This window comes from Anopheles nili, chromosome 2 (genome assembly GCF_943737925.1).
Source record: "Anopheles nili chromosome 2, idAnoNiliSN_F5_01, whole genome shotgun sequence".
In the NCBI taxonomy this organism is placed as follows: domain Eukaryota; kingdom Metazoa; phylum Arthropoda; class Insecta; order Diptera; family Culicidae; genus Anopheles; species Anopheles nili.
Window position 1 is genome coordinate 13,449,823 of NC_071291.1, and position 18,029 is coordinate 13,467,851.

General features: G+C 48.1%; 1 protein-coding gene across 1 annotated transcript in view; it reads right to left on the reverse strand.

Moving 5' to 3' along the window:
- The window catches only part of LOC128731796 (amyloid-beta-like protein), a 60,549-nt gene that overhangs the window by 36,613 nt on the left and 5,907 nt on the right, over window positions 1–18,029 (reverse strand). Inside the window, exon 2 of the mRNA XM_053824937.1 lies at window positions 12,321–12,491. Within this exon, the coding sequence (XP_053680912.1) occupies window positions 12,321–12,491 (171 nt within the window). The remainder of the gene's footprint in view (window positions 1–12,320; window positions 12,492–18,029) is intronic.

Consider the following 18,029-nt stretch of genomic DNA (forward strand, 5'->3'; position numbering starts at 1 on the left):
CACTGCGGACACGATCCGAATACTAATGACTGTTCGAAATTATTTGCCGACTGCTATCGGTGCACTGTGCACCCGCAAACATGACCGGTGGTGCTCGAAAAATAGCCAGCACACCAGAACGGCTCACCAGTATAATACACGCATTCTAATCATATTCGCGCCGGCATCGCTATAATTGTATGCAAATTGCCACCATTCATCTGCCGCCTACGAACGAGCAGACAAACAGACATAACGGGCGGAGAAACGCGAGTTCATCTAGAATTCCGCGAAACCCCGTTGGTGGTGGCGGCAAGAAGTTATTTGAAATTCATACAGCGCGGAACAGCGTACATGTTTGGCTCAAAGGTGCCTCTTTCTTTGGTGTAGTTTGCAATTGTCGGACATTGAGCATCGATGGGACATTAAAAACAGTGGAGAATTGCGATTTGCAAGTGACGCGAAGTACATTTGACATTTTAAGACGTAGCATGCAATGTAGGAATTATAAATTAAGGTTTAAAAGTAGTTAAATCAACAGTTGATGAAACGAATTTTTCTATCGATACATTTAGCAGACTAACCTGCAAACCTGCTTTCTTTCGCAAACACACCAAACATGTCCCACTGCACCGTCAAAACTGAGGCTCAATTAAATTGGTTCGTGGCACAAACACGAATGAATCATGGCTTCGTCTGCAGCCATCCATGACCTCACGGGTGCAGATAGTATGTTATTAAATTCTGAACTGACGGCGTGCCGGCACACTTAATTTACCTTGCATGGGACGGTTTCGCCTAACCATGCTACTGGCGGGAAAACTTTCATGCCAACCGTCAATCCTGATGCATAATTGATTGCATTCTACCAGTTGTCCAATCATTTCCGACACCATCCACTATCTGCTCGTCAGTTTTACGGCCGCCTAAGTGTCACTAATTGAATTTTAATGCGCAGATGAGTTTTAATGACCGATTGAAAGGTTTCAAATAGTTTCTGATGACTGCACTGCATCTGACCGGTCGTGGAAGGGCAAATGCGTTTATCCAAAGGCAATCAACATGAACCGGTTTTCTAAATTAAAAAAAACTCTTTATCGTGCAGTATAATTGATTGGGTTCCGTTGAAATGTCTTTTCTATTGATAAATTGACAAAAAATTAATCTGAAAAAAACACAGACCTCTCAATGGGGATGTTAAACTTACCTCATGCTTAGAAACTTCCACAACAACGATTGTTATCGATCATTTTGCACAGGTTCGGTTGTAAATGAAACCGATTATTTAAAAACATCATGATGCTAGCTGGCAACAGCAATCGCATTACTTCAGGGTTAATCAACGTCACTCATTCGTTTTTTTTTGCAAATCAACCACGACCAACATTCAGCTCGAGATATTTTTACTACTTTGGGTGGCAACCTGACAACAAAATCCGCATGACATTATTTCACACCTTCGTGGTAGAGTGATTATATGTCGTCACTGGGAACGCCATGCCAACCAAAGCACGACACACGAACAATCCCAGGCTGTCATTTCGTTTCATTGCGACGCTCTAAGCTACTCTCCGGAAAGGCCGATCCTGTCTCGAAAAAAGTTGCACGAAAGCACTTGTAATCTGATTTGCCTCGGTATACGCCTGCGGAGAAATATCAGCTATGACAGTGAAAATGTAGGTTGCACGGTAACTGACGACACGGTGCTTCAACCATGGTGGAAGTGAATATTCACCGTTAGACGCTCTGCCAAGCAGAGCATGGCAAGGATTTCATCAGTGGAGCATTGCCCGCAAGTGACCGAACACGGGATGGCACAACTTTTGCACGTTGATCCTGCGCACCGGATCGGCGCTAGCGTACAGTGTCCTTCGTGCAGTGGTGTGCGTGGAAAAGCTCATGCCAGCCCGATCTGTACACCCGTTGTAGCTTTGTGCAGATCGTAAAGCAAACTTTTCCCTTCATTGAGCGGGATGCTACTCCATCGCATCCACGGGCATCGTCCGTCATCCACAGTATCCCTTGCTCCGTAACATCTATTTTCATTGCCACTCTTCTCTGTGTTTGCAACCACGGTCTGTCCCTTGCTGGTCGCGATGAAGCCCCCACTTGAACAGGAGCGTCCTATCGTGGCTGGCGACTTAGTGGAAATAAATTGAGTTTGACGAAATTTCATTAAACGCGTCCTACAACCAGCTCTCGTGGCTACTGCCGCTACTGCAGCTGCTATAAATACCATTAGAGGAACGAACTCCAACGGACTGGCTGCCATGGTACTGGCCCTGTAGGACCGGCGGTTATTGCAATTGTCAGCACAGCCAATAATGAACAGCCAATTACTTCGAACAAGAGCCTGAACGGTCAATTGTTGTTTAAAATTATTGGTAAATGGAACGCCGCCCAGCACTGGAAGCATCTTTTGCTCTACGTTCCCTAAGCAAAGTGCAAACAGCAGCACAACATTATTCTTTTTCTGCGGTCCGTGAAACCAGCTCTCGAACTATTTCCGGCTGGCTTGTGCCATTTTTCTTACGGAGTATGCAAAGTGAGCAAACATGTCATATTTTACATCATGATGTTTTCTTTTTCTTCGTTTGAGTATGGTCCCTGTTGAGCTCGTACTTTTTTCTTGTATCCTGAACCCCTTTGGTTGGTGTTACTCCGATAATTCCCTACCGTTTTGCAGGATACAGTGTTTTCCGTACTCTCTTTCTTTCTCTCTCTTATTCTCATCCTTGCTTTTCACCCATATACGCCGGCTCTATCTATCTGCGCCTAACCCAGTAAGTTGAGGAGATGGTCTGTTTACCTTATTGTCTGGCTTGCGGTGATTATCCAACAGATATGCAAATATTGACACTCTATTGAAACCCAAAACCATCATCACGACTCGCCGAGTTGCAAAGCTACTAACGGTGGCAATATCGACGGTATCTGCCGCCGTACTGGCTGACACTTTTTGTTTGACCACGATGATGAACGTGGATCGTGTTTGTTTATAGCAAGGGGAGAATAAAATGAGCATAAAAATGGTCTGGGAATGCGTTCAGTAGAAAGTTCTGCTCTGATGCGCAAGATGAAGATAGAACTATGTTGTTATGGTGATGGCAACCTTGTTTCAATATCTACCTTATCATCAGACAGTTTAAATTCATGATGGAAGGGCAAACTCGGGAAGTTACCCAAAGATCTAACACACGCTGAAGCACCAGACAAGAAAGCAGCGAAGGTGCACAAGATCAAATGTTAAGGATTAAAAGATCATAAACATATGTTTTCTGCAAGTAGATAACACATTTTTTCACACGAATTAAGTTATTCTCGACTGAATCCTCGTACACAGACGATTTACTAAATATATCCTGTATGTGTTCTTCTGCATTCAATTGAAAAATGCCCCAGCCACGACTTACAACAAATCATATGTCGAAATGCTTACGCTCGCTTATTGAAAATTCCTTCCCTGCTAGTGGGTGGTCGTGAGTTTCGACATTTTGATGAAAAACAACACGTACTAAATACGAAACGAAAGCGGAAATGAATGCACCCAGCAGTGCCCAATATAATGACATTGCGCTTTACCTGCCACGTTGCATAAATGGCAATTGGGCGCCTGGGATTGAAACAGTTTTCCAATTTCCTGACATCCATTCTCGTGCATTTAGCATTACCGTAGCATTCGAAACCGTCGCAGGCGCGATGAGGACGCGTTACAGGCGGCAGGCACAATTTCATTTCACGCTGCGTCAATCAGCTGCCAGGCGAAAAATAAAAAGCGAAGCGAAGAAAGCCCTGATCCCTGATCCGCGGACGAGTTGAGCCTGGTGGCGCAGCACGTCCCACGGTTGATGGCACACGCGGCCGGCGAAAGTCAAGAAGGATGCAAAAAGTAAAATTAAATCTGGCAACCGTTTGTGACAGGGACGCGCACAAAACGTTCCCAAGATGCGGAATGGCTAACGAACGATTGGGCTCCCACGAAGGTACATCACGGAACGGGACACGTAACAATATTCATGTCCCGAATGTGTGTCCAGGGACTTCGAGGGACAGTTATGGTCCCATCTCTTTCGTAGCCGGGATGCAACACACATCCCGTGTCGGCTTCGGTGACGAGTATGTTCCACAGTGTGCGCGTACCGACTACGCCTGTCCCGATTGTGGGGCGTTTTCGGGCGATTCACCGTGTGTTGAATATGAAAACCGTCCCCGGCCACTATAATGTAGGCGCAAACTGCCATCCGAACACGGGCGCCCGACCATGTAAGCAAACATTCATTTGAAATGCAAAATCCGACCGTATGATGTGTTAATTTACTTCACCTCCGGCATCACTCGCTGCAAGCGTTGTGGAAACCGGAACATTCCGTAGAAGATTGTTTTTTGAGCGGAAACCCCAGATACGGTGACTATCAGCCGTTATCCGAGGACGGACTCGAGCGAGCCCCGCTTCAGCTGAGATGAAATTCGCCAAATTGGTGTGATTTCCGTGCGCCTCTAGCCGTGTGCGAGAATCAGCTCAAGACCATGGCGTGGTGGTGGAGCTGAGGCACTCAATTAAAATCTCGTTACAAAGCGGATGTTGACTCGTTTTGCTGAAGGTTCTGTCGTTGGATATATGCAAAACTGTGCAGTGATGGCATGTAGCTTTTCTAGGTCTTACGAATTTCACCACATGGAATGTTGCCATATTGTTGGCAGCAAATGTTGATGCATATTAACATGTTAGGCAAAACCGTTATTCAATTCAAACTGCATTAAATATCGCTGGCAGTAGAGAGTGATTGGATCTCAAAATTAGCAAATAAACCAACATAGACGTTTTTGAAAAACCCTCGAATCCTTTTTCATTCATCCCATGCAATGACGGGAAATAAACTCCACCGAATTATTGTATGAGCAAATTGTGTTCTTCAACCGAACCCTATGGTTGTAGTTCACTGTGATTATATTGTACCCAAAGAAGTTACCACGAGTGAGTTCGTTCCGCAAAAACGAAAACTCTCGTCACAACCCCACAGGGTCGCTTCAACGATTCGCCGGAAACAGGCTCATGGAATGCGGCAAGTAGATGAGGAAAGTGTACGCCATCATAAAATCGAGCTACGATACAAGTATTCGAAGGATCTCCTCAACAGCAGTCCCCTTCATTATTAATACTAAATCATCGAGTTACGTCCACGGCCTAGAATTCCGAGAGCACCACCGAAGCAGTAATTCACGTGGAAGCGTGATAAGCGTTTTATAACGAGGGTAAATGTCAACCTCGGAGTGCTCGGACCCCCGTGGAACTGAACAACCGGCGCGAGCGATGTTTTATTGTTCTGGGACTGGATGGGTTTTGCGTGCCCTTATTTGCCGCATCTCATTGCCATTGTCTCTTCCGTCTGCGGCGTCTGGCTCGGCGACAAAGCCACCGGAAAGACCGCTTGGAGCCACTGCAGGAAGCACTCGCACCCCATGATCGGTGAGCCGACCACAACAACACGACGAGCTAGAGGATCTGTGGTACGGCAGCATTTTGCAAGCTCGATTGTCCTCCCGAATCCTTGGGCACCGGAAATTATTCATCCTAGGCCCCAAAACCGGCATCCGAACGAGCCGCGTTACACGGTTTATTTGCTGCGCCAGGATATATTGCAGCGACCGCACGGCAGAACATTCACAGTTTCGCAATTGCGTATCGCCGATGCAGTCCTGCTACCGATCGTCTGTGGTTTGGTGAAAGATGCAGAGACCCTCGCGAGCCGCGATGGTGCAAAACGCCGCGAGGTAGTGCAGTGATGCAATCTCTTTGCAAACCACGACCGGGAAACTAGGCACCAACAGCGAACCCATGAAAGCGGCAATGAGCTTCGTTAGCGCGGAAGGCTATCGCTGTAATTGTCGCCGTAGATCAGATCGTGGGTACGTCCTGGGTAGGACACCAAAATGCGGATGCGAATAAAACGTTATCTATAAAAATATTTCTGCACTCACAAACCCCCGAGAGGCGGAGGTTTGCGTGATGATTTATTGTTTGTTTTTGCAGCGTAACGTTGCTCGTAAACCCTTGCAGATTGAAGCCAGAGAACGCTCAAGTCACACAACCGCAAGCACCGACAAGTTCTCTTTTCTCGGGAAAACGAAAAGCTCGCGTTTGTTTGGTGCTTATTTTTATTCCTTTGATGCGCCGAAGCTAACCCCGACGGAGCCGCAAGGAGCAGCTTGAGTTATTATTATGCATGCCGAAATCGGCAGGGTTTCCGTTTCCTCACCGCACGACGCCCTTGATGGGGATGAAATATAATGGCATTTTGTCGCATGATTCCCGGCCATCCGCCGAGCCACGCCACCACCGTTGAGGCTGCTGCTGCTGCTGCTGCTTCGTAATGAAAATTCAATGCACAGCACCCGTGGTACGGGCCGACTACGGGCGCAACCGACCAATTTATCCGCAGTTTATTTTTGTGCAAATACGAAACCCAGCCAGCCTTGAAACGCTTTTCTCGGCGACCTAACCCAGACCCCGGCATGAAACCCGTCTGGAGGGTTTAGCGCGATCCATCGCTCGGATAAACTGGCAGGACTCTCCGGCGGGAACGCAAACTACTGGCCGTGTGGTTTTGTGTTGTTTCATAATTCAGTCGCTCTAGGCTCGTTGAGCTTGAGCGTTAGTTAGACCCGCGAACGGGTTTGCGAACGCATTTGAAGTCGATTTTATTGTTCCGGTTCTGTAGTAGCCGGTGTGTATTGCGGGTTTACTGTCACCTCGCGTGGTCTTTCGAATTATGATAGGCCCATTTACGGGAAGCACCACGGTAAAAGATAATCCTTTTCAGCTCTGCACCGAGCAGCGGATTGGCTCGTCCATCTAGCTGCGGTGCACGGTTGGATGTAATTTATTACGCCACTGCGACGGCGATGCGTTTCCCAGCAACCGAAACCGAGTGATCGACTCTACGGCCACCAACAGCAAGGATATTACCGGTGCGGTTCGACACGGAAACCCAGTCAGAGAAAGCATGCCTGAAAGGATTTTGGTCGCACTCGCTGCGTCGTTGCCGGGCGGATGTAAAATGAAAATGAACCTCTCTCTCTCGCCCAACCAAACCCATTCTGCTGGCTACTGTCGGTGGATTTTCTCCCACCGTGCACCCTCATCTCAATCAATAAATCCTTAACCCCAAAGGACCTTGGCCGGGTACGGGTGCTTGGCCGGGTTGCTATCGTTGGGCCGAGGATGGCTCGGTCCACTTGCGATGGTTGCTTCGTTACCTTTGGCTGGCATGGCAACGCCACTCGACAAAGATAGAGGAACATGCCCGGGAACGCGAGAGTCCGGGTGGCAGGTGAAACTTGCGAAAGCATTCGAGGACGAAGCACCGACCGCACCGACTCACGGCCATTTCCACTGCGTGAAAAACGCCAACCGAAGCACCGATCGATCGATTGTGGGTACGATTGTGGGAGAAAATATTCCGATTTCTCGTTTCACCGAAATTGAAACGGCACCGAGCGTGAACAATGAGCTAAGAAGAGCACTCCGGTGACAGTGTTCAGCAAATCGCTTCACTCCATCGCTCGGTGACGCGGGTTTTATCTATACACTCCCGCGGTATCGCTTCATCTGCACCATACGGAACCGTAATCCTCCCACCACCGGCACCATTATCGGCATCCTTGAGCGCGGCTTCCTCCGTCCTGTTTGCTCGCACTCCAGCGCGAGCTCTGTTTCGAGCGCGCGATAACAGAAATCTACATATTTTTATGCTGATTTCATCATCAAATCAAACAGTCGATGCCAAACCGGCAGCATCACACAAGGAAAGCTGACTTGTTTGCTGCCTGTTGTCGGGCCGATGTCTTCCATTTTAGAAAATGGCGCAGGATTTTTGCTCCGAGCGGCCTTTCTCGCCACTGCCAAACTGGGCGTGACTTGGTACAGGGTGGTGTGAGAAAAAGAAGTCCTTCTCGACCTCAGAACACGCCAACCCAGATGCCCATTGTGTTCGCCATATGGGAGCGAATCTCCTGCACGGTTCGCAAGAAGTGAGCGTCTTATCGCGCGAATTACACCCACAGGCATCGCGCACCATTCGCCAGCGATGGTGTTAGAGCCGGGGCAACCTCGAAGACGTGTAATTTAAGCAAAAGTTTCAACCGGTTCCGATAACGGGCCCGCCTCCCCGAACTCCGCACCATTGTACTCGAGCGGGATGGTGCAAAATTAATTGCTACTATTGGAAAGTTTCTGCGAGACTTATCTGTGCGCTCTAGCTCGAGGTTCCCCACTGTGAGCAGCAAACACAACACTCGCAAATCCTTGATGAGAGGATCATTTTCGACCCCCCCGAAGAACCGAGGCAAACCCGCGCAACCCGTGGCTCGGGCAAAGTTTTGCCTATTACGGCGAACATAAACACGCCCGAAACGGAATCCTAGCATGTGTTGCACCGGTAGTGCCCTTCGCTGTTCGCGGTTCACGTTTTCTTTGTGCCACGTGGCCAACATCACGCAGCCAAAGTTCTGCTCGGAAACGCAACGAGGGAGTGTGTCGAAAGATGTTCAAGAACTCGCTTCAACCAACACCGGTTTGTGCTCACGTTGGTGCCACCCACAGCCCCGGAGGTTTAGGTGAGACAAAAATGGCTGCCCGTCTGTTTGTGAATGTGCCTCATTTTCGCCCATCGGTCCCTTATTTGTTCGGCAGCAGTACATCTCAAGATGATGGTGTGAATTTGAATGTGTTTTCCTTTCGCTCCGGTGCCCGCGGTGCCTGCTCGAGTGGAAAATGTACCGCGAGGCACGCAAAGAGCTGCCCCGGCATTGGTTCTTTTCTATTCGGAGGAGTCGCAAGGACACGGACACGCAAGCACTGGTATCGCCCCTCGTGGAGCCCAACACCGGAAGGATCGTTCACTGGTGCAGCCAGGACACGGTTGTTTGTGTGATCTCGCCCCGACCCGTAGCGATTCGTTTCCATCGGTGCCATCACCGCTGGGGCGTGCCCGTACTTTCTTGGAACGTAGAACAAACAGCCAGTCGGGGTGGGTCAGATTTTGTGTCCGTGGTGATTGTTTGCGGGCGGCAGCAGCAAGCGGACGTGCGTCCTTGGAAGACGCTAGTTCAGGTTGCTCGATTTTCTGCCGCACCTCGGGTGGGGGAAAAATAGCAAAAAAAAAAAGAATAAACTCGACCCAAAACCTCAGGTAAGGGCTGCATTCTGCATTCGACAAAGGACTCCACCGTCGCTCATCAAACGTCGAACGGAGTGCACCAACCAATTCGAATTTCTACGCTCCCCCGTAATGCACAGGAATAAGGGCGTAAAGCGTCGTGGCACAATACAGTGAGCCTCGTGGAGCCTTGCAGGCACAATGTATGTGTGAAGCACTGGCGTCACGACTGCACAACACGAAAACCCATAGTGCGAGGTCATGCCGCAGCAGCAGCAGCAGCAGCAGAGTAAATTCCGCACTATGAAAGGGAAATGTATCTACTGGGACGCATTGTCGTGCTTTGTATGCATTTTATTCGTGGCTTTCATTGCACGGTATGGCTTCACCGGCAAGATGAACTATAAGAAATATCAACAGCAGAACGCTTCGCTGGTTTTCCACTGGTTATTTTTTTTCCCCCATTGAGCTGTGCCGAACGCGTAACGGGGTGAGTAATGTTTGATGTTGTCAAGCAGCCCACACGTTGCTGCACCAGCTGCACGTTTGACGAAAGCATCCGAGCACGAAACGGGGCCTTTCGAGAGATAGTGGGAAATATTTTGCTATGCTTTCCTTCGCGCAGATCCACTCCCAGCACCAATCTGCCGCTCTATCTCAAACCTCGTTCTCGCGTCTAACGCAAACTGAAAATGCTTGGTTTCCCAGGTCACCAGATGGTTTTTGAATTGGATTCCTTCGCATCACTTTTAACGCTCTTGGAATGTGCGCTTGAGTGCATGAGCGAAATTGGAAAGGGGCAAGCATGCCACCGTTATGCCACTCTAACGATGCGCGAATATATATATGAAAAGAGAAGCTGGCATCGGGAAACGAAACTCATAAGCATTTTTTGTGTCCACCACCATGCACTGTTGCCGTTGCTACACAATCTGCACTGCAAATGCCTTGCGCCAAGTCCGACATCAGCAGTCATTACGCTTCTACTGGGTGTTGCCTGCCCGAATGCCACCTTCGTTGACACCGTGGCCGTAAAAATGTTGGCTCGGATGCTTGCAGGCGAAATAAAATGTATGGCAAATAGTACCTTGAGCGTGAAATGCTCAGCAAATAGTAAAAACCTCACCGAACCACGGCAAAGGAAGCGGTACGAAATTGGAAATACCTTTAGAAACGTGCCCGACCGAATGCATTCGTTGGTGTGGGGCGCTTTTTTTTTTGTATTTCTATAGTTCTCGCTTTGCCGCAAGAATGGTGTAGAGAAAGAACCTTTTCCATCTTACGAGAGCTTCCTACGGTTACCGCACGTCTTATGTGGCACTGATGGCGGGCGTTATTTGGTGGTTTGGCGCTATTGCAATCATCGAGAAGTGTACCACCGAACAATCAACGATCTTACCGAGTACTTCCGCCCGCACAAGAGAGCATGGCAACGTTTTCTTTTCTTTCTTTTTTTTTCATTTGCTTAATTTATTTAAATTTTTCCGTCCAAAAGAGAATGCAAAGAAAGTGCCCGAAAAGCAATTAAGCGACACTCGGGGGGGCCATTCGAGGTCGCCTCGAACTCGGGAAAGCAGGATACGAGAATGGTGTGGTAAATGAATCTTTCATTCGATTTATCAGATGCCAACTGTACCGGACCCTTCAAAGGTTTGGCACCCCCGTAGGGCGTACCGCAGGCGATATTATTTATTTGATTGCTCAATTGAGTTTTCTTTGTTATGGGGCATAATTTCGCTAGGCGGTTGGTTGGGCTTTCCTGGTATCCGTTGTGCGGCTCTTAAGTAATGTATGACCGGGATCGTGGGTTGATTTATTGAATCGTTCGCTCTGTAAAAAATATGCTGAAACAGGTAAGCGAACGAACCCCTTGCTTAACAAGGCTATGTAGGATAATTAAAGTGTATGATTCCCATTTAAATCGACAGTCCACCGCGCTTAAGCGCGTTTGAATTTATGGCGTTCTCAACTGCGGTACTTTTATTACATCCCGCCCTTTGCCATGCACAATAATTCCCGAGGATACCCTCTTTCCATGCAAAACTTCCCAAAGGAAGATAATTGACATTTATGACATCTGCATCGTGTAATTCATTACAAGTGATACCGGAGCATTACGGGCGCAGTGGCAGGCTACCGGACTGGCGCAATTGGACTGGCGCTCTCGCGATTTGCACAACTTCATGCAATACGGCAGGATTACACCGTTGTCCCAATGGAACGGCACCAACCAATGTACCTCGACCCGAGCTCCACCACAAGATCCGCCCATATGATCGATATTTAGCAGCGCCCGAGAACGTCAGCATTCCAACCGAGCGCCAGGTTTTGCTAGCGACGATTGGCCAACCTTTCCGGACCGTGCATTTCATTGGCACCGTCACCTGAGCATCGCCCTGCACATAACCTAATAACCAGACAACGGTGAGCGGCTCAGACGGACGATTCCACCGAGCCAATTCATGCCGCCATCGTTGCAGTTGAATGGTAAATTGAAAAATCTAATTACTCCCTTGCTGTAATGCCATCGCAGTCGGGAGCCGACAAACATGGCCCTAGCGAACGAACGTCCCACAACCTGAGCAAGTTAGGCCCTGCGAACCGACCAGAAAGCAGTAATGGAATCCGGCGGTATTTATTGCTCGAGGCGTGCCATCTTCAAAGCTAGCTAGCTGGCTCCGGTCCGCTCGGGCGTTCGCTGGAGCCTTTGAGCTGGATCGTTGAGCTTCAGGCTGCTGCGCGTTGTTAAAGCGAGCGATAACAGGTACGTTCCGGGCATCGTACAGTACGGGAGTTGGTCGTACCGGGGTGGCTGTACCAATTCCCGTGGGGTATTTTGTGAGCGCTTGGCATCGTTGACATTGGTAAACAATCGGCAATCGACACATTTCTGCCCCGGAGGAGTCCAACGTTTGACAGCTGGGCTGCTCCGATGGGCGAAAGCTCTAATACGGCGCCATATTTGAGCCCAACGGCAACTTACTCGTAAAAGCTATTCATCGGCTCATCGAACCGCGATCAAACACACCCTTCCTGATTCGTAAAGATAATTTTGTGTATGTGTAAGCTACATTTGATCCACATACAGCGATGCGAAGTATTCGGTTGAGCGCATTCATGTGGGCTTAAATATGCAATTTATTCCTCGTAAATGATATCAACACTAGCACTACCGGCACTTACCTTCTTGCAGTAATCCAACAGATCCATCTTATCGCGGAGGCATGTCGAACCAGGAAGCTTGACGCTCAGATCCGTTGTCCATCGGCCTTCTTCCGACAAGAACTGCGGATGATATGTCTGTCCGGCCTCACACAGCACCGAGATTTGTGGTTCCCATCGCGGGGAAGCAGCCTGTCCGAGCAGCAAAATGTAGGTGTAAAGAGATAACGAGAGAAAACGAGAGAGAGAGAAAATACATGAAAATGCGAATAGAAACTTTCTCGGCTCAGAATTACGGAAAACGGACTGTGAACTCCTGCCACGGGTAGAGATTTTCGGTTCTGTAATATGCTAATGCGGATGCGGCATTCATTAAACATTCAGTAAGCATAAGGCATTCACTAAACCATGGGTGACCGTTCGTTACAGGTGCTACCGGGAGCCTTTTAGAGCCTTCGAGTTCAAGGATTAATTGAAAACAAATATTGACCGGGCTAGGGTCGGACCGGGCCAGCTTTCGCCGTAATCCTTTGCGCTAATCGCTGTACGATCGGTTTGAAAGCAGCTTTGCTGCCAAGGTAAATAAGATTCTGTTTCAACTGATTTCACCACACAGCTGCAAGCTTCCATGACAAGCAGCGGATGGAGAAGAGCTGCCAATCCATCATGATTAGGCGGATCCATTGGTGATGAGACAATGAACCAATGTGAAACTCATTGACGTTTGACATTGGCATCCAAAATCCACCTATAAATCAACCAAGTTGTTTAGCGCAGTACGCTCCTGGTGTCTAATAATACCTCTTGGTTTTGGTGCTTCGCTTTGATTTATGACCACTAATCACTTGTTTGATGACTCGCTGAGTGACAATTTCTCAACGGCAACCGTTCGCGGTGCAGCAAAAATGGTCATTTCGTCGGATCCTGCGAATCGACGCCATCGTTTAGTGAGAAAAACATAAAATGAGCATCAAAAACGGCTAAAATAATTTTGCTCATTTTGTTTTGCTTGCATTTGTATCCTTCCAGCGAACTTATTTCTTGCTTACAACTAATCTTCTTGAGTGAAGCATCCGTTACCAGATGCTCCAGCTGGGTTTCACTGTCTGCACGATGTCTTTCAATTCAATAATGGCATCTTTGCACGTGTCTGTTTTCGGATATTATTTACAATGGCGATGTCGCACTTTGAAGAATCCCGTCGTTTCAGGACTTACGCCGAGCGAGGAGTGTGTAGTTTCTGTTTTTTTTGTTTGCTATAATGCCAGCTCGTAACATCTGTCTTTTCTATTTCAACAAAGAAAGAGTACACGCTTTATTGTTTGACGAATAAAACAAATACAGCCATCTTTTTCCATCGACTATACAAAACAATACAAACATATGGTACAAGAAACCCTTGCGAGGATTATGAAAACTAAACCTTCACAAATTCAATGAAATTGTGAAATGGCTAATCTTAGTTAAAAGTTATCATTTTGCTGCTAGTAAGCGTCACAGAACTTCTTCTCTCGAAGGAACACCGGAAACAAGTCCCCGATAAGGCATCGACGGAGCAAATCCTTTTTGGCAGCGTTGGCATGTTTTAATTAAAAACTCTTCCATCTCTTACTCAACCAGGCGAGTAATCCACCGACAACGAAAAATTACCAGCTAGTCCATGGAGACTTAGCTTCACGCTGGGGGGTAGTACGAATCGTTTCACCGACTCTGCTTCTGGCGCCCGATAGCTGCATCATCATCCCGTTCGATGGCTCCCGACCGTAACGAAGCCACAGCAATGGAACATAAATCTCCATGGAGTCGAAAAAAGTAAAATACAAGAAGTTTGAAAAAAAAAGGAAATTCTATCTTTCCTCAAGCTGCCATCATGGTTACAAAAGCAGAATTTTGTCGGCTAGAGCTTTGATAGATCAAGTTTGTCTAAAAGAAGTGCTTTTTTAAATAAAATCAACATCCTTAGCGTTTTGAAATAGCGCTGTTCAATACATATTAAAGCTCATTTTATTTATATCATTTCATTTGGAGAGTTGTACAACTTGCTAGCAGTTTATTAGTCTGTTCAGTTTTTTAGCTTTTGTTAGTGAAGCCATCCCCATCACCTTCTATCTTGAAACTAGGGTGTGAAAATGAGTAATATTCGTCTTATCATTCCCCACGAGGTATTTTTCGCATTACGTAACGCCATCAGTAGCCCTTTCACATCCGTGTAACGACCTTGCTCTTAATACCTCGTAAAGGTCATTTTTTGCGAGCGCTAGATGGCTGAACTCTTCGCGATGCAATTTCACACCTTTCGGGGCGCGTGTTCTGGACACCGTGTGACCGCCATCTTTCGCAAAGGTGGGTAACGGCCTGATAAGACCCATCGGGGTATGTGGGTAAATCATGTAGGTCCTTTCGGAACGAGGAAAAAATGGCGAACGGCAAGAGAACACTCCACCCAAAAGGAGATTACGCATCCCACCCCATGATAAGCAATCGCACCGCTTTTCCGCCTTAAGGGAAAGGGATAAAAAAGGAAAGGGAAGAAAAAAAATGTACCGTTGACGTGTAAAAAATGAGCCTCCATAATAAGCCATCTTCCTTAGAATGGCGTCGGGTGGAAGCGTGGACCGGTGAATCGAGAAAGCTTTTCCTCTGGGGGCGCTGAAGGAAATGGACGAAGATGAAAGGATTCCGCACCGTTCGGAAAACGTTTTATCTCTCCTGGTAACGGTGTGTGATATTTACACTGAGTGGCACGATTTTCCACCGTCCCACCGCGATTTTCCCAGCTTCGTTTCGCGTGCGCACGTGCTACGAACGCACGTACGCGTCACCGCACCCTGGTGAAAGCCTATCACACATGCTCTCGTTTCTTTCGCCTTGCGTCTTCACCTTGACGGAAGATTTCTATTTATTTATTCTTTTTTTTGCGCTCTCCTTACTTCCGTCCTTACGGGAAGGAAATTTCCTCCGGGCAAAACGGACATGATGCGTAGAAAAGCGATCATTTTCCGCTCAGCTGGGCCAACTGCCAACCCTCCGACTTTACTCCCTGTTGCCGCGTAAGCAACCCTTTGCCGAGGCTTAGCGATACGAAAGCGAGAGAGAGAGCGATTGAGAGACGGAAAAATAAGGAAAAGCCACTTTGGGGAATTCAAGCGTTGGTTCGCGAGAATTCACAGGGCACGCGGCGTATCGAACGTCGACGCGCGCTGGATGTTGGGAGGAAGATCGATGGTACCTTCCCGGTGCGCCACAAGCCGAGCTAAGGACGAGCGATGTGGGTCGTAAACTTTGTGGCTTTTTAAGCCCAGCTCCCGCTTTACGTGGAATTCTCTCGAACGATTGCATCGACGCCCACACCACGCGTTACGTGAGTGAAGCCATTTGGCAATTTTTCCTCCAACAGGGTAAGGCAAATGTTTTCCTACCGTTCCGATCCCATTCCGGTCGACAAGTAGGCTTAGCTTTAGACATGACTGATGTTTTTCTTTTTCATTCAAATCCTACCACATCCACGGCGGGATGCTTTATTACACTTCCCGAAACCAATACGATTCCCCACGCAGCGATGATCTGCCTCGAAATTGTTACGTTATCGGTGTGGGACAGTAGAAGAAAAAATATCCGCGTCATTCTAAATTGTGCCGAGCTGGGCGTTGATTGTTTTCATTGAAAGCAATCATCGCCAAATTGTCTTTCGCCCTTAACGGTGCTAGGAGCGGGACAGCGATTATATCGGCTTGGACTAGGGTTTATTGAACGAAAAACAAAGAAAAACTCTGGAACGAATTTCACAGCCCACACGGTGTTTGCATATAAATGCCTGCAAAATGGAGAGAGGGAATCCATTTGCAGATGCCTGCAAATCCATCTCCCCAGCTGCCACCGTAGGTCGGGAAATGGTAGCGGTAGCGCGAATGGGACAAGCAAGCGGCGTAATGTGTTTGCGAATCCGTGATGCAAATATCGATTACCAAAGCACGGCGCCATTAAATCCACATCATTTCATGGAGTCGCCCGCCTTGGTATCCGGGAAATGCGGGTGTGTAGCTCGTAATGAGCCCGTGAGCTCGAGCGCTAGATTAGGACGGTTGGTGGCGTCCGATAGGCGTTCAATTGAACCGTAAAGTTGCTGCCTTATGCTTCTGACGACACCTATCACTTCCGGCCGGGCGCTTGAGTGCCATCTCCTGAGAGGTAATCAGTTCCGACGATCCGTCTGAAAAATTAGCCACCACCACCGCACACGCTCGAAACCATTTTTTCGACCATTGTGCTCGGTTAATGGCTCGTGAAGCCTCCACGGAACGCCTCCAATGGCGCAAAAAAAAGGCACTAATGGCTTCTTGGCCTTTAGCCAGGATAGCGTTTTTTTTTCGGCATGCCAAGTGGTTGGGATATTTGTCTCTGCTGAATTTTGACTACAATTTCTTGCTAACTGCCAAGGAGCTAGAGACAGAGCGAGAAAAAAACGATCGATCGATTGTTCTTCTGGTCTTCGACGTTCTTCTGGAACGCACTGGGCCAGGATATTAATTGAATCGTTGACATCGGACTGTCAGACGCCACGAGAGAAGCAGAAGATGGAAGGATGGGCTGTAAAAACTTAATGTAGCTTCTCGCCAAGCCCAAGAACCCCGGGTAAGGTCATTTTGGGTGGTTCTACACCGTCCCTTCGGCACACTGGCGACCGCTACCGTCCGTATCCTTTTCGATCGGTGGCCAAAGGGTCCTGGCTAAGGAAAAAAAAAACCATCGACACGTACAACTCCCCAAAGTACACTGCAGGAATGCTGTTTCGTTCGCCCGATTGACATCGTTCTCGGGATGTGTTCGGGTTTAATTTAGTTCTTTAAACTTTTTACCACGCTACGGCCACCACCGCTGTGGGTGGGAAAATAATGGGGGAGCCTTCATTGCATCCTCGGGGCGTACCTTAAATTCCTTCTTGACGCTAAAACCAAAACCAACCGGAACGGATGAGAATCACTTTACGGCTACGACTCGTAGAACAGATTATAAAGCAAGTTATTGTTTGAGTTTGCTTAGTTCTTGACTCGCAATTTATTTTTCGGTGTGGAGTATTTGCGAAGGGTCGAAACCATTTCGGAACCACCCACGCCCTTTCACCCACATCACACCTCGGTCCTCGGCACCGAGGGCGAGAACGTGGTCGAGCAGGCTCATAAACGACGAACCGGGTCGGGAATTAATATAACAAGAGCAATTGGGTATGGTGAGCAGCAGGATAGGCTCGTGAGCGAAAGAGAGATAAAGAGAGCAAGTGATGCAAATGGGATTCATTATGAGTCGAGATACGAGGGTTAGTTCGTTGGCGAAAGCAGTCCCAGGACTACTTCCACCACACTGGCACTGGTTTCGTGTGGAAAAGTCGAGACTCGCCTGGTGTACGGCTCGACGTAGGTGAGTGGTTCATGGCTCACGCGGCGGGATTTGAAATATACCGCTCGTTGTTATGCAAATATTTTTGCCCGTACAAAGAGTGCGCACGAGCTTTACGACCAATCGGCACTGAAACGAGTAAGTGTCGGAAATGAGTACATCCGCCTGTTCTACGCAACCCCGTGGCACAGGGTGGATCGAACCAGCGTCCTGACAAGTGCCACGGGCATCTTGGAGCACTTGGAGCTTTTCCTAGCTTTATCGACGAGAGCGCGGCCGCGCGGCAAGAGGTAATTTCATTTTCACCATAATACGAAATGGTGTCTCTATATTAAG